Here is a 26,093-nt window from a genome sequence, read left to right on the forward strand (position 1 = left end):
AGCTAAAAGATTCTCTCTTTCATGCCACTTGCAGAGAATTCGGAGGTCAGGAGGACAACAACAGGACCCCCCCCCCCCCCCACACACAAAATTTTACATATACAAGGCATTTGTACTTAAATATCGTTTATTTCAATGTTTGCTTCCCAGAGATGTCGATATGAAAAAGTTCACAAAAGGTGACCCGACTGAAGAAACAGAAAAAAAAGAAAAGAATATTGCATATGTAAAAACCAACACCGCCCATAAGAGCTCCCACAAAACTTTAGTCCTTCTAACGAGTATTGAAAGGCTTGTACATTCCCTGTATGCTCCTTTAGCACAGTGACAGTCAGCATGCACAAAGATGTTGCTCTTTGCTCAATGGCTGCAGACCTCTGGTCTTTCAGATCTTCCCAGGGTCCTCCTTGAGTGTAACAGTCCTGTTGAAAACCAGCTGGGAAAGCCAAGAGACAAAATATTAGATCAAACTCCCTTATTTTCTTCTGCTTAAGTTTGTCTTCCATATATACTCACAATAACAACGTGTGCTGCTTAAGCTTACCTTCTCTGCTGTACTATCTGGGTCCACAGAGAAATAACCCACTCTCTCAAACTGGAATTTATCAAACACTTTGGCCTCGCTCACTGAGCGGTCTACTAAGGCACTTTCCACTAGTTGCAGGGAGTTCTGAAAGAAAGAAAAGAGGATTAACAGAAGGCAGAAAAAAATGAAACCGAAAGCATCTTTTTTCTGGCCTTCTTGTGATACAAAAAAAACAAAAACAAAAAAAACAAACATAAAATGTAAGTAAGTAAGTAAGTAAGTAAATAAATAAATAAATAAGAATCAGGACTAAGGCCATGTCCAGGTGTTAAATTTGGGGGAAAACACCATTTTTCCTTGTCTTTCAAGAATGTGGGAACAATATTGTTTAATTTATGTGGTATTATATTAAGTTCTCAGCACTGATATCATGAAAAGGCTGTTAAAACTAATGTCCTAATGTCATAATACAGTTCATTGACTTGGCTGTTTGCAGTATTCCTTGTTTATGAGTTTTGGCATCAAAAGTATATCAAACTCTGTTGAATTGATGGAGCTGATTAGTCTTATTTATCTACAAACTCTATTAACTATCCAGCTAGGTGTAAATATGTGGCTTTGAGTACATTTAGAAACATTTATTTGACAAAACATTATCATAGACGGGAGGATGTACATGGAAAAGGCTTACTGTACGACAAAAAGGTTGATTTAAAATCTCAGTTGTGACAGTTACACTGGCTGTGTAAACTCCACTAGACACCTATGTAACGGAATTCTTGGGAATTACTTCGGGTCTTAATCTAAAGTCTTAGGCGTAATGATCAAATTCATTTATCAAATTGAAACAGCAGGAAGGATTCAATACATGCATGTTTATGAAATTACAGAATTGTACAAAGCGGATGCAGCATTTAAGCATACGCTCTTAAAAAGGATGGTTCTCCAAGGAGTCTTTAGTAAAGAAAATAGTTCAACATGGAACCATGAAGACTCAAAGAACCCTTTGCATGAATAAGGGGGTCTTTGCATCATGAAAGGGTTCTTCAGGTTTATGTAAAATGTGCATGAATGTGCTGTACATGGTTCTATACAGCACCCAAAAGGGCTCTTCTATTGTTACAAGCCTGAAACCGTAACTATAAGGTTCTATACAGATTCTCCATCAGTCTGAACACTTTCATGATGCAAGGGCTTCTCTGAGTGTTCATGGTTCTATAGAAAACCATTTATTTACTACAGACCCCATGATGCATCATCTTTTGTGTTGTAGAGTGTAGGGTAGCCAAAAGAAAGTGTGATTAGAGGGTTCGACAGAATTTGCCAGCATGTTTTTTTTCACATCAAAGAGTTAAATAGATTTAACAAACAAACCATTTATATTTTCATCAAATTACAGCATTGGAGCTCAGCTCTGTTCGCCGCGCTGCAGCGATTTAAATCCTGACCATGTTCTAAAATGACCAACTGCAGAAAATTTCTTGGAAATAACTCAGTAGTACTCCTGAAGAGAGACACATGTTGAGTACTAAAAACACTTACAGGGCTGAGGTCACTCAAGAAGCCACCAGGCACTTCAGCTGGGTCCTCAGGGTTTTTATGGACGAAACTGAAAGTAGAAATACAGTTTCAAACACATGTATAATACAGAAACGAACAATATTTACCTAAAATTATTTTTTTACTCACTCTCACACACATAATAGAGCTGCATAATATATCTTTCGCTCACTATTATAATATTAACCTTCAAGATATAGATTTTAATATAGATACATTAAATGGATTTACTTGAACCTATGCTGGTGCTTTACATCAATGATGCCAAGCGTCCTTATTTAAACTACGTTTTATAATTACTCCAAAATCTAAATCTTGGCAAATTTTTAAACCATTTTTATGACCTTTCATGATTTGTTCCACATGTACATTCATGTCCACTATAGCTGCAAAAAAAAAAAAAAAAAAAACAACTACTCTGCAGTAAAACAACTGAGTTACTCCCAGTCGTGCTCACACACTTACAGGCGTTCGTAGAGGCGCACTTCGCACTGCAGCGGCTGGCTGACCCAATGAATGAAGGCTTTCGGTTTTTCAGCAGAGTCCGAGCTGCTGCAGGTCACCTCCAGCTCCACCACTTTGCCACGGCCATCCTGTCAGCACAACAGCAGTTCAATAGTGTTTCAAAAGAATGAAATGTCTAATCAGGGCTGAATTCTAAAGGATCAAAGAGATGGAATGTGCATGATAAATCTGTTTACTGAATGTGTGATATTGGAAGAGCTGCTACATGTTAAGGATGGCTCGTTATTAGGATTTGCTTCCAGACCATAAAATACTAACTCAGAAATGGAAGCGTGGAAATGAAGGGGGTCAAGTTTTAGTTCCACTAACATCCATCATATACATACAGCCCCACAGCTATTTTCATTCTCTTCCTTTGATGAGAAACACATTAGCATGTATAGCATTTCTGTTAAGGCATGGCTCACCTTGATGACACGCTGCAGAGATATGATGTAGCCTGCGTGCCTCAGGCCTACCGGCTGATCAGGAGTGAGACGTTTATAGCCCTTCTCCATTGCCTACAGGGAGTTAAACCAGATTTAAAAAAAAAAAAACACTTATTTGAAAATAGAAGACTGTAAAGACACTGTAAAAGACAGCTACTGTATTTACTGTATTCATAAGAACTTAAATCTTGTGTACATATTGCAAATTTCTCTTTTTGTTTTAAATTATTAAAGTGTTTATTCTTTTACATTTTCACTCTGGGATCAATAAAGGATTCTGATACAGTTGTATGCAACAGTTTGAACCCCCTAGTAAAATTACTTGTTTTGTTAATTTTCTATTACACAAGTACACATCCTAAGTACACATTCTTTACAAGGTTTTTTTTTGGTTGTAAACAATATGTTCAATACAACAAATAAGCAATAATTGTGCATTAAAATGTGCAAAAGTTCTCTGTAGCGGATGTAAACTTATTTTCGCAAAACATTTTACCAGGGGCCCCCAACTTTTGCATACAAACGTATGTAAAAAGGGAGTTATAGAAAATTTCAAGTTTCCCAGATGCAAAAAACATACCTCTCTAAAGTCACTCTGCTCAATGAAGATGGTTTTGGAGAAGGGAACAACATGACTGCCTTTGGTTTCATCAGCAGGGAAGTCTGGAATGTGAACCTCCGTCTAGGGAAAATAAAAGTGTTTGTTTTTTTTTTCTTTTTCTACTGCAAAACTTTGCAGCAAGTTGTGCTAAGAAAAGCTGCATGATAGAGCTGCAATGACAACGTGAGATTAAATAAATTATGGTTAAAAGTGTATCCTCACTTGTGTCCTCAGTTTCTGCTTTTTTGCTTCCATTACTTGGCTTAGCAACACTCATTTCTACAGACTAGTTGTTAATGAAGGCTTAGCTTTTTCTTTGTTGTTTTTTCCTAATCGCATCACCCGTAAATAAATCTAGTGCTTTCCAAGTTTTTAAGACAATAAAAACACACTAACAGTTGTGTGTAGGTAACTTGTGAAGGTACCTTGGCATCAGCAGGCAGATTGGTGATGGTGACTTTAAGAGGTTCCAGAACGGCCATGACTCTTGGAGCAGTGTCATTAAGCACCTCCCTCACACATGCCTCCAACAGGTGGGGCTCCATCGTCGTCTGGGCAACAGTTACACCCACCTAAATGTGAAAAAGCACAATGAAATCTTGTGGTCAAAAAAGAAAAAAACATTCTAATTGATTCTCTCTTTTTTACCCGTGCACAGAAGTTGTTGATGGCCTGAGGAGGGAAGCCGCGTCTCCTGAGAGCTGTGAGAGTGAAGAGACGTGGGTCGTCCCAGTCTCTGCAAATGCAAAACAGTCATAGAGATCAGAACATATTACCTAGTAACATAGAAGTATCAGCAAATAATACATCTCTCTTCTGTTTAGGATGCAAATAAGCATCTTAAGATGATGAACTGATTCTAAAATTCTAGAATTCATTATAATCTCTTATAATATTTGATAAAGCATGTGCTTTTTATTAAAATTATTACACATACTGTGTTGTTTTTAATCATATATGTTACTATTATAACTGTCTTACTGTTAAATTTGAATATTCAGTGTTTATAGATAATTCTGAATCACACTGAAATGCTAAACTTTTACCTGACAGCACCCGTCTCCACTAGTTTGATGATTTTCCTCTTGGAGACGACTGTGTAGGTGAGGTTGAGTCTGCCATACTCCCACTGCACAGGGCAGTACACATCCAGAGCATTACACAACCAGAAATAAGATGATCGTCTAAAAGACAGACAAAGCATGTTGAACACAAGGGACTCCTCATTTCAAAATGTGATAGTGACGTTATCTTTAACCACATTCATGACCACGTTATAAATAGGAGACTAAGCAAAATGACATACATGGAAAAAAAAAATCCTAAAAATCAACATGCTTACTGTTCTGAAATACTAAAGGAGTAGCTTTAAAAATAAATTAATTTGGACATTTCTCTTACCCTGAAGAGACATGTTTAAAGTTTGCTTCTTTAGTTTTACAGTGGAACTATAAGGCTATAGCATCTAGCAAATAGAAATCATAATACAATTGCCTTAAAACACTTTAAGCAGATTTGCTTATGTGGCTTCTTAAACTGTATCACTTATCTATTAAAATAGACAAAACAACAGACAAAAAGGGGCACCCAAATGGTGCAACCATCTAAGCCAAGTGTATCCAACCTTATCTGCAAATTGCCAGAGTGGCTACAGGTTTCACTCCAAACAAGCTTCTTTAATCAAATGGTGTCAGTCTTCAAACAGTTGATCTGCTTGGTTGGAATGAAAACATGCAGCCACACCGGCCTTTTGTGGATGAGACTGGATCCTTGGTCTAAATATCAGTTCCATCATTAGAAGATTCGTGAGCTTGATCCCGTGGCCATGTAACGACACTTCACTAGCAGTTTGAAAAGATGTGATTGGTGGCTTCATGCGTCCTAGAGGAACCACGGGTTATCCCTCACCCTCCCAGCTTCGTAGCATTGCATGTGAAATAGAGGCTAATGGCTAAAGTTGTTAAAAAATCCAAGTAAAAATTCTTACTAAAAAAAGATCAGGCTTTAAAATGGCTACTACTATTATGTGGTAAACTTTGCGTATTTGAATAACTAACAGTAGATCATGCAGCGACAGAAGCAAGTCTAGTTAACAGCTCAACATGGTTTACTTCTTCATTAAGTTAACCACTGCAAAAATTACAGCATCAAGTAAGCTGATCTATTACATATTAACAGGCGCTCTAAAAGCTCCTAGTGTACGACGCATGTCTGTACTATCTTTTTTCAGGTAATGTAGAACTGCGGTGCAGTACCTGGCCTGGAACTCTTTGGTGCAGAGGGAGTGTGTGATGTGTTCAATGGAGTCACACAGGCAGTGGGTGTAGTCATATGTGGGGTACATACACCTGCACAGACAGATTAAAAGAAACTAATAGTTCTCCTCTCAACAAAGAATGAATATGCATCCATATGCGTGCGTTCCTACCAGGTATCTCCGGTTCTGTGGTGAGGTGTGTATTTGATGCGGTAGGCCACAGGGTCCAACTTGCCATCCTCCATGACCAGCTTCATCCTGAGCGTGGCTTCCCCCTCAGCGCACATGCCCTTCTTCATCCTCTCAAACAGCACTAGAGACTCTTCCACCGGCCGGTCTCTCCAGGGTGAGGGCGGAACATTATGGCCCTTCAGCTCCTCTCCACGCTGGTGGCAGACATACGCGTGACCCCTAAAGCACACACGGATTAGAAATTATATTAGGGCTGTGACAGTTGTTAACAACACTGACAACTATGAAACATTTTTTTGTCAATGCTTTGTCAAGAGCTTACAATGTTTTATAATATTCACACCACACATGGCCATTTTCACAGACTGCAATATCTATGGTTTCTATTGTTTTCTTGCACAATATAAGACATGTCCTGTACAGAACTTTCTATAGTGGTGTGAGAAAGAGGCAAACAACTGACTATTAGCCAGTCTCTGTTCAATTATGGTGCTAGATGTCTCTGGTGATGTTCTTACTTGCTGGAATATCACCAAAAATAAAAGCTGATACATTATTCATAGCTTGCAAAAGCTTACACAGTGATCCATTCTTCTTTAGTTCCACCATGGAAGTACTAACAACCCACATTGCAGGAGGACTGGGGGCATTTATTCATTTATCTAGAATTATCAACAATGGCCATGAAACTGATAAACAGAATGAAACGGACTTCTTTTTGCTCCATTTTGAACGCATGAAGGACTATGCATGCCAGTCTATTATTAGTCCTGGTTTTACTCAGTTTAAACAAAAAAAAGCACTGACTTGCTCTGCACACCATGACATGAGTGAAAGTCTTATTGGCCTGCTGTTACACATCATTTCTCATTTTTAATTATACTTTAATATCAAGTTCTTTTCAAACGGAGTTGAACACTGAAACTTCCATGTCAAATCTTTTGTGATCTTCTTGAAGTTCCAAGCAGTGAAAAAAGAGAGCAAACAACCACGTGCTCTAATGTCAAAGATGCCATAGAGTGTGAAACCTTAATTCTCTGTTTCACCCTCTGGCACGAACAGAAACCATCACAGATGTACAGAATGTGTGTTATAACTGTGACTTAAAAATTAGATATAAATTTGTTGCAATTTATAGATTTTCCCAAATTATTTATTATCTCTACCTCACAAGGCAGGAGTTTAAGAGGAATTTTTCTGATTTTTGCATAATAAAATTCTGCAGAAAGGAGCATTTCACATCAAACCACTTTGAATTACTTTGCTTAAACACTGGTGGGGAAGGGGGAAAAAAAAACAAACACAGAGCCTCTAGAAGGCCAAAAACCATATAATAAATAACATTTCAAGGCTTGAGGCTTTTTGCGAGGTATAAACAACAAATGAATAACAAATTTAGGCCTTTGAACGTGCAGTGTTATGTTGAACTACCCACATGTAAGCTGTCTTCTCTATCGCCAGTAATACTAATACTTTGTGACTGTGTGAGTGGGATGACCGTCTCACCTGCGGATGAGATCCACAGCAAGTTCATAAAGGAGCTGGAAGTGGTCGGAGGCGTGGGTGATCGCATAGGGTTTATAGCCTGAGTAACAAAGAAACAGAGAACAGCAAAACATAATAAATATAACTAAATCAAGCAAGCAGTGGTCTTAATGATAGTGTGTCTGTTCAGCCATGAAATATTTCACTGAAAAAGTTCTCTGATGCAGGATTCTTGGTGGTCTCTACCTTTAAACGCTCCACCTTTGGGGACATAGTAGTGTTATTGGCCCTAAACTATGGAACTCTCTTCCTTTACTTCCCTAAGAGCAACTGCTCCTCCTGTCCTCATTCAAAGTTAACCACAAAACCTTCCTGATGACATTTTATCACTGGAAACACTGGGGTCTGTGTGTGGTTGTTATATATTTATATTTTATCTCCGGCGACATTGTAATGCTGTGCTTAATGCAGTCGAAAATTCTGCAGGTTTCTTGACAGATTAATTCCAATCAATCATTTCATCAGATTTTAAATATTACATTTCAAAAGCCACTATCTTGTGATACTTGTTGTGCCTAAAACTGTTCTTAGTAACTTTTTCAAAGTACAGCCAGACTTTTGACCTCTTTGCCATTTAGACATATCTGGGCAGGACCCAAAATTGCTACATTTTCTTGTTTTGGCTAGCCTACAATTGGAGTTACAAAGAAAAAAATAGTGTAAATTAAGGTTTTTCAGCATACTTTTCCTTTAAGTTTGCTGTACATCATCTCTGAAACCCACTTGACCTTTGCTGACCCCACTAACGTGTTCTTGCAACACTGAGGGAAGTTTGCAAACACTCACCAAGCCATTCCACCATATCCTTGATGGCAGTGAAGTACTTCTCCTCCTCTTTTTCTGGGTTTGTGTCATCATACCGGAGGAAGCAGATTCCATTATTTGCCTTCAAAGAAAGACAGAGATCTTAAGTTAAACTTACCAGGCTAAAATTATCATCTTTTTTATACTTTCTGGGTGTTTGCATAAGTGGTCAAAGGGGTCGCAGTACCTTGGCATAACCAAAGTTGAAGTTAATAGCCTTGGCATGGCCTATGTGGAGGATGCCGTTTGGTTCAGGAGGAAACCGCGTCCGGACCTGCAAAATGTCGGTGATGTCAGAAGAAGTTAAAGAGATAAACAAAAGATCCTAATCTCTCATTTTTAACATTTTAAAGTGATGATATGCACACTCACATACCTGTCCACCTGTGAGCTCCAGGTGTTGTTTCAGCAAGTTCATGGTGTTGGGTGTCACAACATAACCTTCTGTCTTGTAATTCTCACCTGAAAAGACAAATACATTGGGTAAAATGCAATCATACAGTACTGTTACATCAGATTCTTGCACAATTATGGATAATCAAAAAAACCCTTTTCAAAAGTGGCATTCCAAAAAATTATTAAAAGATAGATTAAAAGTAAATGGGATTCCTAATAAATCATTAGGCTGTTAAGCTGTTAAAAAAAAGAAAAGAAAAAGCAAAGGGTGGCCACATAGAATAGGAAAAATAAATTATATTTAGTTGTAATTTTCTGTTAAATAAATAAGCCGTGTTGTTCCAAAACACTGTTTTTTCCTTTGTAACTTTTATGGATACGTTTTGAAAAGAACACTTGACTACAATCAAAAACACATTTATTTCTCTATATGGAATATATTACAATGTAGCTAAAAAGTTAAAAACTTTAACATTTTTAACAATTAAATGTACTTAATGGCCATTCTGAAAGGAAATTTAATAAATAAAGGGTGATTGTTGATGTTTGCACAATGGACATAGATGGATAGAGTCCTAAAGCTGCAACAATACTTAACATACATACAGTGAGGAAAATAAGTATTAGATGCACTACCGATTTTGCAAGTTTTCCCACCTACAAAGAATAGAGGTCTGTAATTTTTATCATAGGTACACTTCAACTGTGAGAGACAGAATCTTTAAAATAAAAAAACAAGAAAATCACATTGTATGATTTTTAAATAATTAATTAGCATTTAGGGAGAAGCGGCTTGGAAAATGTGTGTGTGATTTGCATTTTATTGCATGAAATAAGTATTTGATCCCATACCAACCAGCAAGAATTCTGGCTCTCACAGACCTGTTAGTTTTTCTTTAAGAAGCCCTCCTACTCTGCTCTCATTACCTGTATTAATTACACCTGTTTGAACTCGTTACCTGGATAAAAGACACCTGTCCACACAATCAATCACACTCCAACCTCTCCACCATAGCCAAGACCAAAGAGCTGTCTAAGGACAACAGGGACAAAATTGTAGACCTGCACAAGGCTGGGATGGGCTACAGGACAATAGGCAAGCAGCTTGGTGAGAAGGCAACAACTGTTGGCACAATTGTTAGAAAATGGAAGAAACACAAGATGACTGTCAATCTTCCTCGGTCTGGGGCTCCATGCAAGATCTCGCCTTGTGGGGTAAGGATGATTCTGAGAAAGGCCAGGAATCAGCCTAGAACTACACAGGACCTGGTCAATGACCTGAAGAAGCCTTTCAAGGTCCTGGAGTGGCCTAGCCAGTCTCCAGACCTGAACCCATTAGAAAATCTTTGGAGGGAGCTGAAACTCAATGTTGTCCAGCGACAGCCCCAAAATCTGAAAGACCTGGAGAAGATCTGCATGGAGGAATGGGCCAAAATCCCTGCTACAGTGTGTGCAAACTTGGTCAAGAACTAGAGGAAACGTCTGACCTCTGTAACTGCAAACAAAGGTTTTCGTACCAAATATTAAGTTCCGTTTTTCTATTGTAACAAATACGTATTTCATGCAATAAAATGTAAATTAATTACTTAAGAATCATACGATGTGATTTTCTGGATTTTTTTTAGATTCTGTCTCTCACAGTTGAAGTGTACCTACGATAAAAATTACAGACCTCTCCATTGTTTGTAGGTGGGAAAACTTCACATCACATTTTAATGCAACCAACACTTGAAGTGAAGAGCAACTTACAAAACATGATTCAATGATAACTTATGATCTATGATAAATAAAAAAATAAATAACATTTTGCCTACAACAGGTTGTTTACTGTGGCTCACCTGGCTTATGGAACTTGAGAGCTTCTCCTCTCAGCTGCTCCATTAGAGACTTTCCGTCCATCTTACCTTCCCCTACACAGAGAAAAAACAGAGAATGTAAGTAAGCTTCACACTTTTACATCCTCTTTATTAAAACCACACTTTGTCTGAAAAGTGTAAAGGCCAGTATACTGTAAGTTAGTCACTTAATATCAACAAACATGACCCATGGCTCATGTCAACCACCTTGTTTATGTCCATGGAAACGATTAAAATTTTTCGAAATTTAAAAATGAACAAGTCACATGTTTTATCACTTAGTAATAAAGTGCACTTGACTTTTTACATCATTTAAAAAAGAAAATGAAAAAAGAAAACTGTCGCTTCTCTTTGCAGTTTCACAAAACATACGTCTCGTTCTGTAGCTCACCATTCACAACACTGGCCTGCTCCTCTTTCTTCTCTTTCTCTGGGGCTTTGGGTTTAGCTGCCTATGGGATAGGATCATATATGCCAATTTACAAGTATTAAAGGTAAGATAAATAATGCACATCTGAAATTCCTTCTGAAATACGGCATACATCATTTACCCCTTTGATATGTACCTTGGGTTTTTTCTCCAGATCTGCTTCCGTTTTAGGACCCAACAGATGTAACACCTGAGAAAACGAAGTATTATTATCATAATGATCATTACATTACACTGATTAGCATTCAGACCAGAAATTACTGTATTAACAAAAGTGTGCATGCACACCTGCATGTCCACTTCATTCTTGACAATCTTCCCATCAGCCCATTTTAGGGCAGTTCTTGCTTCACCTAGAGAATACATCAATAAACATTGCAAGTTAGTAAACAACAACAAAACAGTGGGCATAATATATCCTCGTTCAGTGAAACTGTGCTCGGCAAACCATTCATACATAATCCATATTTGTTCCCCTTTTAGGGCCTATATCCCATATTTTCTTGTAATTTTATTATTTTTTTTGCTTGAGGTCAACTATATAACATTTGTGTGCATTTATGTACCAAGAACTGTCAATTATTTGTTACATGACCATTTTCCAACTTCTGTTTATCCATTAAAATTGGACAGCATGGTTTTGCTACTTTACCTTTAGACTAATATCAGCTAAAAGGTAAATGAGCTCTGTTCTGCGTGGGTGGAGCTAAACTGCTATAGGCTAAATTGGTGGATATATGTAAATGTATTGGTTCTTGTGACATCATAGAAACAATAAACTCAAAACAGGCCGTTTTTGCAGCTTAGTTTCCACATATGGACTGTATAGACTGGTAGTGAACGGTCCGTCTTGAAAGTTTACCAATGTTTACACGTTACTACAAACTCCTTCGTTTCAAAAAGTGAGGGAAATGTGGTTTTCCGCTATATCTTCCATTATATTACGCCTTGCTCACCCATCAGAATCCCCATGTTGAAGCGGTATCTCTCTGCCAGCAGCTGCACTTTGTGTTTTCTGATGATTAACTCGACCTGTGGAGGCAATAATAAGCATTTGGCTGAATTACATTTAAAACCACTGCAGCATATTCAATAGACACTTACGGCCGCACACATTCAGTAAATTCTGTATTTAATGGAAATTCCAAAGTATTTTTTTAAATATCTGCCTAATTACATTACTAAGACGTAAACAAAGATAAGATATGCACTAGGTCAGAGAATCTTATCGAGACTTGTTCACAGTGGTGGTGATTGGAGCAAGACTTCTGAAGAGTTTAATGGGTTTAAAGCTACCTCACGGTTACTATATGACTATGATTGACTATGAATACATCACCTGATGCCTGAGACACAGTAGTTTTACAATAAGGTTTCAGCCAAATGACTCACTGCAAGTGATCAGATCAGCATGTGTGTCCAGACATCACCTCCCCTTCTGCATGGGTCGCTGTGATAACATAGGCGTTTTGACTTTGTCAAGTCCACTACATAACTACATAGCTACACCGGTGACACGGAGTTCAAATGCGGCTGCAGGAGAGAGGAAGGTTCATTATCTCACCCTCCAAACTCTCCGATGGAATCGTTCATATTTGGCGCACTTCTTAAATCCCGACACTATATATTTAACGTTGTCGCGTTGAGAGTGACACAAAAAACCACCAGTAATCTAATTTGAACAGCCTGTGTGTGCACAAATTCAACTGAAATCGCATTTCAAACCAGCTCCAAATGTGGATGAACGGTCATGCATCCCTTGAAAAGAAGAACGGTCAGTTAAGAACATTTTTGTGTGTTTTATGGGCAAAATCACCGCAATAAATGTTCAAAGCAAAGCATCAGCATTTCAGATCTGAAGGTAATAATCCTGGGCCACTGTGCACTGCAATAGCAACTCTATAGCCATTCTATTACAACCGCCCTGCTTACCGCATCCTCAATCTGCTCGGGTGTGACGACCACACCCACACCACAGGAATTTTCAAAGGCACGCTGGTCCAGAGGATCCTGCGGGTGGCTCTTCACAAAGTCCAGGGCCGCTGCGCACAAAAAGAGAGGCATGTCCAACCAGACATGTGAGGAAAGGCATACAGATGTGAAGGCTGCTTAAAGTGCACCTGTGTGGAGGTCGGGGCCAGAAAACACTAGGTACCTTGCTCTAATCGCCTCTTGTAAATCTAACCACTACCTCACTACCTCACAACCTCACAACCTCATCTCCTTCTTGCCCTCCTTCCCTTCTCTACCCCGCTATTACCCTTTGGCCTCCTTTAAGGCCTATGTTTGTTCTATGTACCACAAATAAATGTAAATGTAATGTAATGTAATGTAATGTAAAGGTACCTGACAGCTGCAGATCCGTGGTGATCTTGCGCCTCACTATGTGATCTGTCAAAAAGGCCAAACGCCGGATGTCTCGCAGCCGAGACGCCATACTATACAGCAGGGTCCCCATAGCTCTGTCGATGTCCTTAGACCCCAACAGCTGTCGAGCCTACACGACACACCAAAAGAAATCGACAGCTACATCTGTTTTGCTTGTATGTCGCCAACATATCCGAGTGACCGGAGCCGCGACACTGACTCCACTATAAACACACAGCGGACTCCGAAAGTGAAAGAAACGTTAAGAGCACCTCACCGGGGCGTCACCAGCACGAACTGGTCTCGAAAATAAATACAGTAACTTTGACGCCCGGGCGCATAATAAAACAAAGCCAAAGTAACAGGAAAAGAAGGAAATGAAGGAAAAACTGACCGGCGCTGACAGCCGGGGCTAACGAGCTAGCCGGGTTAGCCGGCGACGAAAGCGCAGCTAGCCCCGCAGAGCCGGGTTTGTTTTTCGAATTTACCTGCACGATGGCGTCCCTGAGAGCTGAGCTAAGGCCTTCATTTTTTAATGTCTCCTTAGCTTTCTGCTCACTCAGCCCCACTGAGGTGAAAAGAGCCACCAAATCCGCCATGTCCCTTCAGCCGCACGCCGCAAGTACAGCGCTGCGGAGCCTGGAGGAGGACCCGCAACAGCCAATCAGAGTCGACATTGTTCAAGGCTCCTCCAATCATAACACGCCCTGTGACGACGTCGATCTTCGACTAGCAACTTGCCGAGTGTTGCGTCAGTCGTTTTGGGTGAGATGTGATGAATTCTGCGGGAAGCAGCCGCAGATTCTGAAAGCGGAGGTTAATAAACCAGCGAGGCCTTAACAGCCATACAGAGTCAGAACCCGCGCAGGGGTCTTTGGTTCTGTGGGTCCCTCCCGTCGCTCGGCCCCGCTCGCTCGCCTCGAACCCCCGACCTGTGAGCGGAGGTCACGTCTCCGGCTCCTCGCGGCGGGCCAGGTATCGTGCAGCTGTCCGGCAGACGTGCTCGCGTTAACCCGTGTTTCAGCTGTACCTGCCTCGCTAATTACATAGAGGTGGAAAAAAAGTATTTTAAGAATGCGTTCCCTCGCAATATATTGGTCAAAGAATGTTGGAGATGGAGCTGCCGGGCAGAAGGAGAAGAGGTGGACCTCAGAGAAGGTTTATGGATGTAGTGAAGGTGGACATGGAGATGGTTGGTGTGAAAGTAGAGGAGGCAGTGGATAGGGCAAGATGGAGGCAGATGATCTGCTGTGGAGACCCCTAAAGGGAGCAGCCGAAAGAAGAAGAAGTTGTTCCCTCGCAATAATTTTGCGTTCCCCTGCAGCAAACACTGTTCAACAATGGTTCTTCAATGACTTAGTAAAGGCAGTGGTTCTTTCTAGGACAATGAGTTCTGTATACATTTACAGCATTTGGCTGACACTCTTATCCAGAGCGACTTACAATTTGGTTATTTTACACAGGGAGGCCAAGGTGGTGTTAGGAGTCTTGCCCAAGGACTCTTATTGGTATAGTGTAGGGTGCTTGCCCAGGTGGGGATTGAATCCCAATCTACAGCGTAGAAGGCAGAGGTGTTACCCACTACACTATTTGCCATTTGGACGCTTGGACGGTTCTTTGCATGGTGAAACGGTTGCTCAGCTTGATGGATAAGGTGTTGTCTGTGGTCTATTGGCTGCTACAGTTTCTCTCTGGGGCCAGTAAAGTGTTCTGGTTCTGATTATGTATGGAACATTTTTGTACATGGTTTTATCTTCGTGTCTCAGGGAACACAGGTTATTACAGCGTTACACTTTTTTCCAGGTCTTGTGAGTCTTGGCTTCTTTCTTGTGTGTGGTGATATCTGTTTTTATTTCGCTCTGTAAGTTTCACATAAGTCTGTACACCACCACCCGCAGTATGAGCACATCGTTTAGTAACTGCAATAAAACAACAAAAACCCAATCCTGAAGGTGACAGTTTCAAGTTGTTGTCCAAAGTTGATGGGCAAAACGGTATTGGACTATGTTTCCTCTAACCTAGCCCACCTGTATACCTGTAAAACTCTGAAAACATATATATATTGTGTAGTAATAAGCCTTTCGGCTGACGGCAGTGGTACAATACTTACACCAAATCTATGCATCATGCACCCCTGAATCTTTGTTCATCTTCAGAATTAGTTCTGCTAAATTTAGTGCGTGCTCATGAAGCTCCAAAATGATTATTGATTATTACTGTCTGTGTCGCTTCTTAACAGTGATGTAGTCTGATTTATTGACTGCCTTGACTGATCAAGATCTGTGATGATTTGTTACTTCAGGGATCATTTGACTCCCATCGTCATCTCCCCTCATGGTCTAAGTGTGGTCCTGCACCAGAATGTCCCAGCATGCTTTGCTCTCTGCGGGGGCCAAGGCGTGGCGCTCCATCCCCTGCTTTCGCGCTGAGCTTCGGCTGGATTTAACGCTGGGATGTGGACAAACCTTCAGGTAAAAACGACAGCTTTGGTTCAATGCTGGTGACAGAAGAGTTAGAAATGACTTAGTTTGTAATCAAATACCTTCAAATACTCACAGTTCAGCAGCTTCTCCGCTGTGGTTTGTCAGTGTGTCCGTTTGGCACTGCCGGTGTAAACCTGCCGCTTAATGTGCCTTTCGTAGGACTTCAGTGAACTGAAGAGAAGGAGGTGGGATGGCCTTTTAATCCTAAAGTGGCAGTTTGGCAGAACAGCTCATTTAGCCATGTAACTACAGAGCAGAACTAAAGAAGCAAACCTTGGACACCAAAGATGTCTTGATTTTTGGTTAAGCTATCCCTTTAATTCCTCCAGATGGCGTGAGACAGGGAAAGACCACTGGACGGGAGTGATGGGGGGACGGGTGTGGACACTCACTCAGACGGAGGACACTTTATGGTACCATGTGTACAGCAGCCAAGGAGGCCCAGGGCTAGTCAATGGACAGAAAAGGAAAGCAGGGTTGGGGCCACAGTGCTCAGGAAAGAGGTTAAAAGGAATGAAGGACGTGAAGGAGGAAGATGATGAGCTGGGTCTTGACACTGTGAGCTCTGTGCAGGTGGAGAAAGAGGAGAAGCTTCTGAGAGACTATTTCCAGTTAAGTGTTAAACTGGTAGACCTGTACAAAGAGTGGAGCAGTGCAGATCAACACTTCAACCACACAGGCAGCATCTTCACGGGTAAGCTATCCAGTATGACTCCATCAGTTCTACGTACAGATCCACTAAGGGCAAGTCATACTGCCTCTACTTACAGATTAAATCAGAGCAAGGCTGTTAGTTTAAGCTACTTTTAATTCATATCCTTGGTAGCGCCAGAGGCTCACATTAGCTTAGCAAGAAGGCTAAACCACCAGCGCATCCGGCTCACTGAGGCAAGTTTAGAGGATAAAGACTGAAATCGGAGCGAGTGAAGTAGAGTGACAGAAAGACAGAGACTTTTGGATTCTTACAGTTACAGTCGGAGCTTATTTTTGTTTCAGCTCTGCCTCATCATTCAAAAATACAGGCAACATGCAGGGTTAAAAATTCAGGGCAGCAAGAGGCGAAACAGTAATATATAACAACAACAGTTTATTATATAACATCATTTTTGGATGGTTTCATTTTTAACTTTAGGCGTACTGTAATAGTTTCAGTAATCATGTCTATTGTGTGTATGTGGGCCTCAGGTGTGCGGATGTTGCGTCAGGACCCTGTGGAGTGTCTCTTCTCCTTCATCTGTAGCTCTAACAATCACATCTCCCGGATTCAGGGCATGGTAGAGCGACTCTGTAACACACTGGGGACGCCGCTCTGCACACTCGATGACACACACTATCATGATTTCCCCTCCATACAGGCTCTGGCAGGTATTCAAGGACACCCATTTATGTGCACACAGCACTGCAAGCTTCTCTTCTTCCATGTTCTCATTAGTACACGCAGTAACAGCAGTATCCCAATCACTAATGCATATTTAGCTGCAAAGAACCTCATTTAAATGCTTACAGCAATAGTTTGGCCAAGATATGTTTGGTGTCCAAGGTTTTGTTCAGTAACCTTGCTAACAATGCGTGCTTACAGCAAAGTGTTTAGTGTGGTGCAGACTGCCTGCTTAAATTATCACACACTTTCCCTCAAAGCAGGTTGAGTTGGTGTGTAATCTCAGTATCTAAAAACTATAGATAGGAAATAGCTAAATGATTTCTAAATTGATAACAATGGCCTAAAGTACATTGCATAGCTGTGGTCATTTTCTAACATGAATTCTGTCCATTTTGGCTGATAAACTAAACTTCCTTCTTTATCCATTTTTCTCATTTCTGTGTTTGAGGCAGACAGTAAAGTGGAGGCGTGTCTACGGGATTTAGGCTTTGGCTACCGTGCTCGTTTCCTGCAGCAGAGTGCGAACCTCATTATGAGCTCCCATGGTCCTGACTGGCTCCATAGTCTCCGCAGCGTCCCCTACCTGCAGGCCAGGGAAGCTCTCCGGACACTCCCTGGTGTTGGCCTCAAGGTAGCTGCTCATTATCCTGTTAATGCTACCACATCCCATTACAGAGTAGGTGTATCCCAGCTTGCATTCTCACACCCAAGGACTGTTGCCAGAATTTTCTCTAAAGGTGATGTTTGAGATCGCTAAAGATGTTCTGAGAGTCACACGAGTCATTGGCTTTTCCATACTTTTTCCAGTTCAGTTTTTCCATAAATCAATGTGTACACTGTCAGCTGTGCGCTTTTCTGTTCACATGACAAAACACGCACTACTTTAGGATTTAATAGGAACTTTAATAATCCTAAAATTAGTGATTACCTCCATAAATTGTAAAGCAGTCACTCATTTTGGGATTGTTTTTTCACCACTATTAAGGATGGAATAGAAGCCCTATAAATCCTAGTAAGGTGAAATCAATTTTTTAATATGTGAGCAGAGTCGTTGTTCTGAAGTTTGATCTGAAGGGCTTAATTCTAGAGGAACTTTCAAAATCCACATCCACAACACTTCATACCTCTGAGGTACATACAAGATTGTAAGGCAACCTTGTATGATTTTTTTGGTTATCAATGTTACATATAAAAACTCCTCACCGGTCATTTTAGACAGCAAGTAAAAGGTATTCTGTTACTTGTTTTTTTTTTTTTTTGTGCAGGTAGCTGACTGTGTGTCTTTAATGTCGCTGGAGAAGTCTGAAGCTGTCCCTGTAGACACACACGTGTGGCAGATTGCTAAGCGGGACTATAGCTGTGCTGCTGGAAGCGGACAGAAGACTCTGACTGATAAGGTCTACAATGAGATTGGTGAGTTAAATAACCAACACACTAACCTCACTATCCTCCACTTGTGCATTTTTTTTATATCTTGAAAGTTGATAAACTGCTGTTAAAGCTATGTGTACAGGCTCTGGCAGGTATTCAAGCACACCCATTTATGTGTACACAGCACTGCAAGCTTCTCTTCTTCCATGTTTTCATTAGTACACACATTAACAGCAGTTTCCCAATCACTAATACATACTTAGCGCCAAAGAATCTCATTGAAATGTTTACAGCAATAGTTTGGCCGTTGACAAACCAAGATATGTTTGATGTCCAAAGTTTTGTACAGTAACCTTTCTAACAGTTAATGCATGCCTACAGCCAAGTGTTTAGTGTGGTGCAAACTTTCACACTTAAATTATCACACACTTGCCTCAAAGCAGGTTGAGTTTGTATGTAATCTCAAATAGACTTACCTATATGATTTGTAAATTGATAACAATGGACTAAAGTACATTTTATAGTTGCAGTCATTTTGTATCCTGACTTCTGTCCATTTTAGCCACATTACCTTTGCAGCTACAGTGCAAACCCAAGCGTGTCTTGGCTGATAGACTCTCGTTTCTGGGAGTCCAAAAGATCACAATCGGCTTTCTCCCCCCCACTCAGCACACACCTAGGCAGCTAGCTGAAGTAACAGAGCTGGCAGTTAATGTTCTCCTCCAAGCGTGGTCAAGCTGTCCAATGACATTGTGTTAGCAGCAGTTTGAAAAGATGTGGTGGCGTGTCACATGACACGGAAAAGGTTTGTTTTGTGCACTGTAGTAAATTACATTTGTAGTCATTTGTTCGGCAGGGGTGGCATTTTGGAGTGCGTAGCTATCCAACTGGAAGATTCATTGGGTGATTCTGACCACAAGCGTGTTTATATTGAGTGCGGCCCAAGGGACTTATCTGTTGGTCGATATTGTCGGCCAAAGTTGGCAAGCTGCAATTTCATTGGTATTTGCAGAAATGTTATTTGGTCACAGTTTTGCCAAGATTCAAAATCTCCCAATGATAGGGAGTCAATGTTGAACATTTGGGCCAATGAGGAACTTAATGGCAGTTACCACCTGTTAAAACGTATCGTAACACTTCATTTTCATGAAAAGAACTAATATGAAAATACCAAGATAAGAGGCAGTTAGCAGAAACCAAAATCACAATCATCTCCACCCCTAGTGCTACAATATGTATGTTAACAGTGTGAGTTTCTACTTTTTATTTGAGTTTAAGAAAAGTGAAAGTTCAGAACTGGTCCACATAGTACTGTTAAACTAAAACTTTTAGAGCACAAAATTAAAATATGAAATTTGAATGGAAAATAAAAATTCTATCAGCCAATATAGTTGGTTATTTGATTTGTTTTTAATCCTGTGAAATCAGTATCAGTGTCATTTGAGTCCTGCTAATATAAAGCCCCCAATGGGACTGGATTAGTTTAACCTGAGGAAGTAATGCAATGTACATGATCATCAATGAGACCTGTGATCTGTGATTTTAATACAAATCTACAATGTCTGACACAGTAATAACTGTGGAATGAATGGTCTTCTGAAATGAGCTAAATCCAAAGCTAAGAGTTGTAGTTGCCTCTATACTAATGTCAGTATAGACACAGCTGTGCACTGTGTTGTTATTGTTAGTGAGTGTGATGCTTGTCTGGCTGACCCGAACATCCAGACTTTAATCTGGGTGATCTGTTCTCATTTGGGGAAATTTTACATTTACCTTATTCTGGTGGAATTGTCCAGTCAAATCCTTTGCAAATTACACTGCACAATTTCTACAGGTAAAACTAATCCAGCTCGAATGCAGCTTTAGTAAGTTTAAGTTTTAGACTTTTATTTACACACCGTTTATAATATTTGATTTTGTCACTCTTTACAGGGGATTTCTTCCGAAAATTGTGGGGTCCCTATGCTGGCTGGGCCCACTCTGTGAGTAAAAGGCTCTTAAACCTGTTTTCGTTCATTTTTCATTCATTTCTTGCTTTCTCATCTCTCTGATCTCTCACTCTCTATCTCTCTTTCTTTATTGCTCGGTTTTGCTCTCTCTAATCTCTGTTTTTCTCTTTCTCTCGTCTGTTTTACGTTCTGTCTAATCTCTTCCTTTCCCTCTTTCTTACACTCTCACTTGAATTACTCTCCTTCTCTTTAATCTATTTCCCTTATTCTCTCTCTTGTCTCTCTTCCTCTCCTTCTCTCTCATTCTCTCTCTCTCTAATCTCTTTTTCATTCTCTGTAATTCTTTCACATCTCTCTCTCTCTTTCTAATCTGTCTCCTATCTCTCTTTCTCATCTCCCTATTCTATCTCCCTTTTATCTCTATCTCTCATATCTCTCATCCCTTTCTCTCATCTGTCACCCCCATCTCATTATCTTCTCTTTCTCTCATCTCTCACTCCTTTTGCTCTATTTCCTCTCTGTCTCTCACCTCACCCTTTCTCTCTTTTTATTTTCTCTCATCTCTTTCTCTTTAATTTCACTTTCACATCTGTCATGTATCACTCCTGTTGTTCTCTTTCCTCTCTCATCTCTTTTCTCACTCTCTTCTTTCTCTCATCCTTCTGTCTAATCTCTCTCTCTCTCTCTCTCTCTCTCTCTCTCTCTCTCTCTCTCTCTCTCTCTCTCTCTCTCTCTCTCTCTCTCTCTCTCTCTCAGGTGCTGTTCTGTGCTGACCTAAAGAAGTTCCAGAATCTGAAGGAAGTGGCCATAAAAGAGGAAAAAATAGGTAAAACCAAAAAGACAAGCAGTAAGAAGAAAAAGATGATTAAAAAGGAAGAAGAGGGAGGAGAGTGATGTCAGCATTCAGCTGTACTCGTTTGCTGGTTGCTCCTTCGTTGTCTGTGCTGGATGGACATTATAGCAATTTTCTGTTCAGCAGGGAAAAAAACTCAGGAATGAGTTCAAGCTTTTTGTATTTCTGTCCATTTTTGTGATGAAGTGTTTTATTCTTTTTAGTAGAGGTTGTAGCTGATCCTGAAGACGTCTCAGAATCCAGCCGGTGTCACTGACCTGTCTGCTGTGTCCTTTTTCTGTGTTATTGTCTTGTCTGCTGTGTCCTTTGTTTTAAAAGGGGTTTCCTCTGCAAGTGAACACTGCCTAAACGTCCTTTATATCGGTGAATGTTTTTATAACTGTTAAAGGTAAAACTGTATGTAAAACTGTTGTGTGGGATCCCTCAGAGAATTCATTCCAAATCTCTTATTTTTTTTAAACTTCCCAACTAAGGAAGCAGTTCAAAATGCACTAAAGAAAATGATAAAAAATGAAAAAAGATGACCAAAATATTCAAAGAGCACAAGTTAATATTCTTTTAATATAAAAAGTAAAAAGCAAAACAATTTAAAGACATCAGTGCAATGAGGAAGATTGTGAAAGACAAAGTCATTTCCAGAATGTGCACTAGGTGGCAATAAAGATCAAACAAATGGCCTCTGCCTGGTCCAAGTAACACCAACCATATTTCTTTGATTGATCACTGTTCAGACATTGCCTGAACGTAGCAAACTGGCAGTTAATATGTGACATCCACTGTCAAAATAACTCTCTGAGCTAAACTCAGTGTACTGGGAACTGCTGCTGACTCTCCTTCAGCAGAGCAGGTTCAGGTGAAATTGTGGAAAACAATAAATGTGTCAAGGAATTTTGGTATGAAATTAGGCATTGATTCATTTTTTGTAAGCAAATTAATGTACATCAGACAGGTGCCTTTTTAATTACCTTGTGCCTGAGCACCTGAGCACACAGATTACTCTTTACAGAACTACATTTAAAGGGCCCATATAGTGGAAAACAATGTTTTTTTGTTTTTGTTTTTTTTTAAATATGTAATGTGTAAATATATTGTTCACTCCCCTGTATATACAGTCCATAAAAGTTAAAGGGCCTAAGTGATGGAAAAACCGAACTTCCCTTGCTTTTTTTTTAAATAAAGGAGTTTGAAGGGATTTTTAAACATTGGTAGCCTCTTAAACCACCTGTGGTTCCAAAATACATGTCGTCATATTCTTCATAACTTTCATATTTCATAAGCTACATTCAAAAAGTGGGTGACATATGAGGCTGTAACTGCCTTCTTTCCAGTTAAATAGATGGATGATGTCATTTTAAACCCAATTTTTTGTCTACCGAAAGTCGACCCATTTTTCCACAAATCTGGGCTACAAACTCTTAAAAAAATACAAAGAGCATTTTTGGCTTTCAGTAAATTGTAAGCATATAGCAATATGTGTGATCATGAAACACATTTTCTGTTCATTTGAGGGGAGCTTTTACAAAAATAAAAACATTTTGCATTTATTTCGTGCAGTTACCTTGGTTTGGTCATGTAAATTCAAATGGAAAAACCAAAATATAACCTGGAGAGTAAGAGGTTAAAGTTTCGAAATGTACCATTCACTACCCAGTCTGTACAGTCCTGCAGTCCTGTTTTGAATTCATTGTTTCTGTGATGTCACAAGAACCAGCTCATTTACATACATACATCTTTTCTGCCTACAGCAATTTAGCTCCACCCATTCACACCTGGGCTGCGTTCAGCTCTGACAAAACGCAGTAAAATCTTCATTTTAGGGGGAGCTCAGCTACGGCAGCTGAGAAAGCCATTCTCAGCACACCTTTTTAAAGAATTTTCAGAGCCAGATGGAATGGGTTTAAATACATGTTTAGTACTTAAAATATGTCTTCAACGTCTTGTTGCGTACGCGAAGCTGCAGTAGCCGTATTTGTGGAGGAGTTTAGATTAGTGTCCATTGTGTGCAATGCCTTTTTATTAGGGCAGGGTTTATATGCACGTTGCTGCTGACACTTCTGACACCCGCCAAAGGAGAGAAAATGCACCTCAAAACAGCACATAGATTCACATCGTTTAGTCGACTTCGACAGCTGTAGGAGACACTCGAGCCATTTGAACATTTTGACTTATTACCTAAACAACCTGGAATTATCCAGAGATGTCCCGAATACCATTCGGCAAACAAAATGAGCTGTAAGATGCTTTACAGACTGGCTGGAACAAAACAACATTAATACTGATCTACCAAAAATGTACAAAACTGAGCTAAACTTGATATTGCGGCAGTTTTATGGCTTAGTCCATACTTCAAAAGGCGAGGCTTACAGCAGCCTGTGCAACGAGTGAGCGGAGTTTGTTACTCTGCTGCTTGTTAAGGAACTATATTTGGCGGAAAGAATTGCTAACATTAAAACGTTAAACAACACATTCATGGCCCAATTTATTAATTTCTTATTTATTTAACTGTTGTATAAAAGCATTTCACGATAACACACTCCCTGTTCTATTGCTTAAGCAAAATAGATTTGCCAAAGCAGGTGTTAGCTGATAGCTGCAGTTTGGAAATCGTTAGGAAGGAACAAGCTGAGACACATTATATCACTACCTTAAAATGAGCATATAATAGCATTTTTGAATATAAATGTCTGGGGTGCCTGCATTTTTGTGCAATACTGTACATATATCAAGGATAAAGAGAGGTTGGAGGTAGAAATGGATTATTGTTTTTTTTACTACACCCAAATCCACACTCTTTAGTGGACCTCATAAGAAAGCAATATAGCATACAGGCCATGAAACAATCAAACATAACTAGCAAGCAAGCTATATGCAAGTAAGCTTTGTAGTATGGTGGGTGTGTATGGTTTGGGACTGGCTCCTTTACATTCATTTGAAGGCTTGTCTACTGTGTCAGCGATTCTCAATATAGCGGCACAAGCAGTTGTTTGCTGGTTGAAAATCAGCAAATCAGCTGTGTGTGTGTTATTGGGAAACTTCAGCACTTGAGATGAGAATACATTTAGAATACATATTGATGGAAGATGAGAAGGATTCAGCTGTCTTCACTGTTACTGGTTGGCAGTTTTCTTTGTGTGATTCTTCCATTAATATGTTTCATATAAATTCCACTTGTCATTAGCATGAAGCTACAAAATTGCCTACACTTTTTTGCACTCCTCGCCTGCTTCTGTCCACCTCTGCTTCCTGCAGGTGTCCGGTACAAGACCAATGCTAAGCTTCTCACTTGTGAACATGTACACTACTGAAGAGATTGTTCCCTCAAAAGAGCTCAGTAAGCTCAGATTTATCAGTCTACTCAGGCTTTAGCAGAGCTTAGAAACACTAAGATTAATAACTATTCATTACATTGATTTATCAGTCTACTCAGGATTTAGCAGAGCTTAGAAACACTAAGATTAATAACTATTCATTACATTGATTTATCAGTCTACTCAGGCTTTAGCAGAGCTTAGAAACACTAAGATTAATAACTGATCATTACATTGATTTATCAGTCTACTCAGGCTTTAGCAGAGCTTAGAAACACTAAGATTAATAACTATTCATTACATTGATTTATCAGTCTACTCAGGCTTTAGCAGAGCTTAGAAACACTAAGATTAATAACTGATCATTACATTGATTTATCAGTCTACTCAGGCTTTAGCAGAGCTTAGAAACACTAAGATTAATAACTATTCATTACATTGATTTATCAGTCTACTCAGGCTTTAGCAGAGCTTAGAAACACTAAGATTAATAACTGATCATTACATTGATTTATCAGTCTACTCAGGCTTTAGCAGAGCTTAGAAACACCAAGATTAATAACTATTCATTACATTGATTTATCAGTCTACTCAGGCTTTAGCAGAGCTTAGAAACACTAAGATTAATAACTATTCATTACATTGATTTATCAGTCTACTCAGGCTTTAGCAGAGCTTAGAAACACCAAGATTAATAACTATTCATTACATTGATTTATCAGTCTACTCAGGCTTTAGCAGAGCTTAGAAACACTAAGATTAATAACTATTCATTACATTGATTTATCAGTCTACTCAGGCTTTAGCAGAGCTTAGAAACACTAAGATTAATAACTATTCATTACATTGATTTATCAGTCTACTCAGGCTTTAGCAGAGCTTAGAAACACTAAGATTAATAACTGATCATTACATTGATTTATCAGTCTACTCAGGCTTTAGCAGAGCTTAGAAACACTAAGATTAATAACTATTCATTACATTGATTTATCAGTCTACTCAGGCTTTAGCAGAGCTCAGTAACACTGAGATTAATAACTAATTGATTTATCAGTCTACTCAGGCTTTAGCAGAGCTTAGAAACACTGAGATTAATAACTGATCACATTGATTTGTCAGTCTACTCAGGCTTTAGCAGAGCTCTGTAACATTGAAATTAATGACGGACTCATCAGTGATTTATCAGTCTACTCAGGCTTTAGCAGAGCTCAGTAACACTGAGATTAATAACTGATCACATTGATTTGTCAGTCTACTCAGG

At 39.6% G+C, this 26,093-nt stretch overlaps 2 protein-coding genes across 3 annotated transcripts in view; one reads left to right on the plus strand and one right to left on the minus strand.

The window, feature by feature from the left end:
• Positions 1–109: 109 nt before the first annotated feature.
• On the minus strand, positions 110–14,139 carry qars1 (glutaminyl-tRNA synthetase 1). Its single transcript, XM_017705753.2, has 23 exons — positions 13,976–14,139; positions 13,467–13,617; positions 13,053–13,162; positions 12,077–12,152; positions 11,409–11,473; positions 11,257–11,310; positions 11,082–11,142; positions 10,673–10,744; positions 8,815–8,900; positions 8,626–8,712; positions 8,421–8,520; positions 7,596–7,674; positions 6,069–6,308; positions 5,896–5,988; positions 4,687–4,824; positions 4,289–4,376; positions 4,066–4,212; positions 3,620–3,721; positions 3,019–3,111; positions 2,552–2,679; positions 2,069–2,135; positions 545–670; positions 110–436 (listed from the first exon to the last, which is right to left on the minus strand). Exons 1-23 carry the CDS (start codon positions 14,084–14,086, stop codon positions 386–388), a joined length of 2,325 nt encoding a protein of 774 aa, XP_017561242.1. The 5' UTR covers positions 14,087–14,139; the 3' UTR covers positions 110–385.
• A 93-nt stretch (positions 14,140–14,232) lies between these two features.
• Positions 14,233–26,093, plus strand: part of ogg1 (8-oxoguanine DNA glycosylase) — a 29,549-nt gene continuing 17,688 nt past the window's right edge. Inside the window, exons 1-8 of one of the 2 annotated variants that reach the window (XM_037536207.1) lie at positions 14,233–14,462; positions 15,790–15,958; positions 16,300–16,664; positions 17,156–17,335; positions 17,804–17,982; positions 18,617–18,764; positions 20,655–20,704; positions 21,428–21,497. In XM_037536207.1, the coding sequence (XP_037392104.1) occupies positions 15,849–15,958; positions 16,300–16,664; positions 17,156–17,335; positions 17,804–17,982; positions 18,617–18,764; positions 20,655–20,704; positions 21,428–21,497 (1,102 nt within the window). In that variant the 5' untranslated portion in view covers positions 14,233–14,462; positions 15,790–15,848. Of the gene's footprint in view, positions 14,463–15,789; positions 15,959–16,299; positions 16,665–17,155; positions 17,336–17,803; positions 17,983–18,616; positions 18,765–20,654; positions 20,705–21,427; positions 22,426–26,093 lie in introns of those variants that run through there. The other variant, XM_017705754.2, reaches the window with a different exon arrangement.

This window comes from Pygocentrus nattereri, chromosome 29 (genome assembly GCF_015220715.1).
Source record: "Pygocentrus nattereri isolate fPygNat1 chromosome 29, fPygNat1.pri, whole genome shotgun sequence".
NCBI lineage: Eukaryota > Metazoa > Chordata > Actinopteri > Characiformes > Serrasalmidae > Pygocentrus > Pygocentrus nattereri.

Bases quoted from the DNA above. Each gene is read 5' to 3' on its own strand.
- qars1 (XM_017705753.2), bottom strand. From the start codon at position 14,086: ATGGCGGATTTGGTGGCTCTTTTCACCTCAGTGGGGCTGAGTGAGCAG. The intron at 11,474-12,076 runs GTGAGCAAGGCG...TGTATTCTCTAG, and splicing joins CAACATGGGGATTCTGATGG to GTGAAGCAAGAACTGCCCTA. The intron at 10,745-11,081 runs GTGAGCTACAGA...TTCTCTGTGTAG, and splicing joins GCAGGCCAGTGTTGTGAATG to GGGAAGGTAAGATGGACGGA.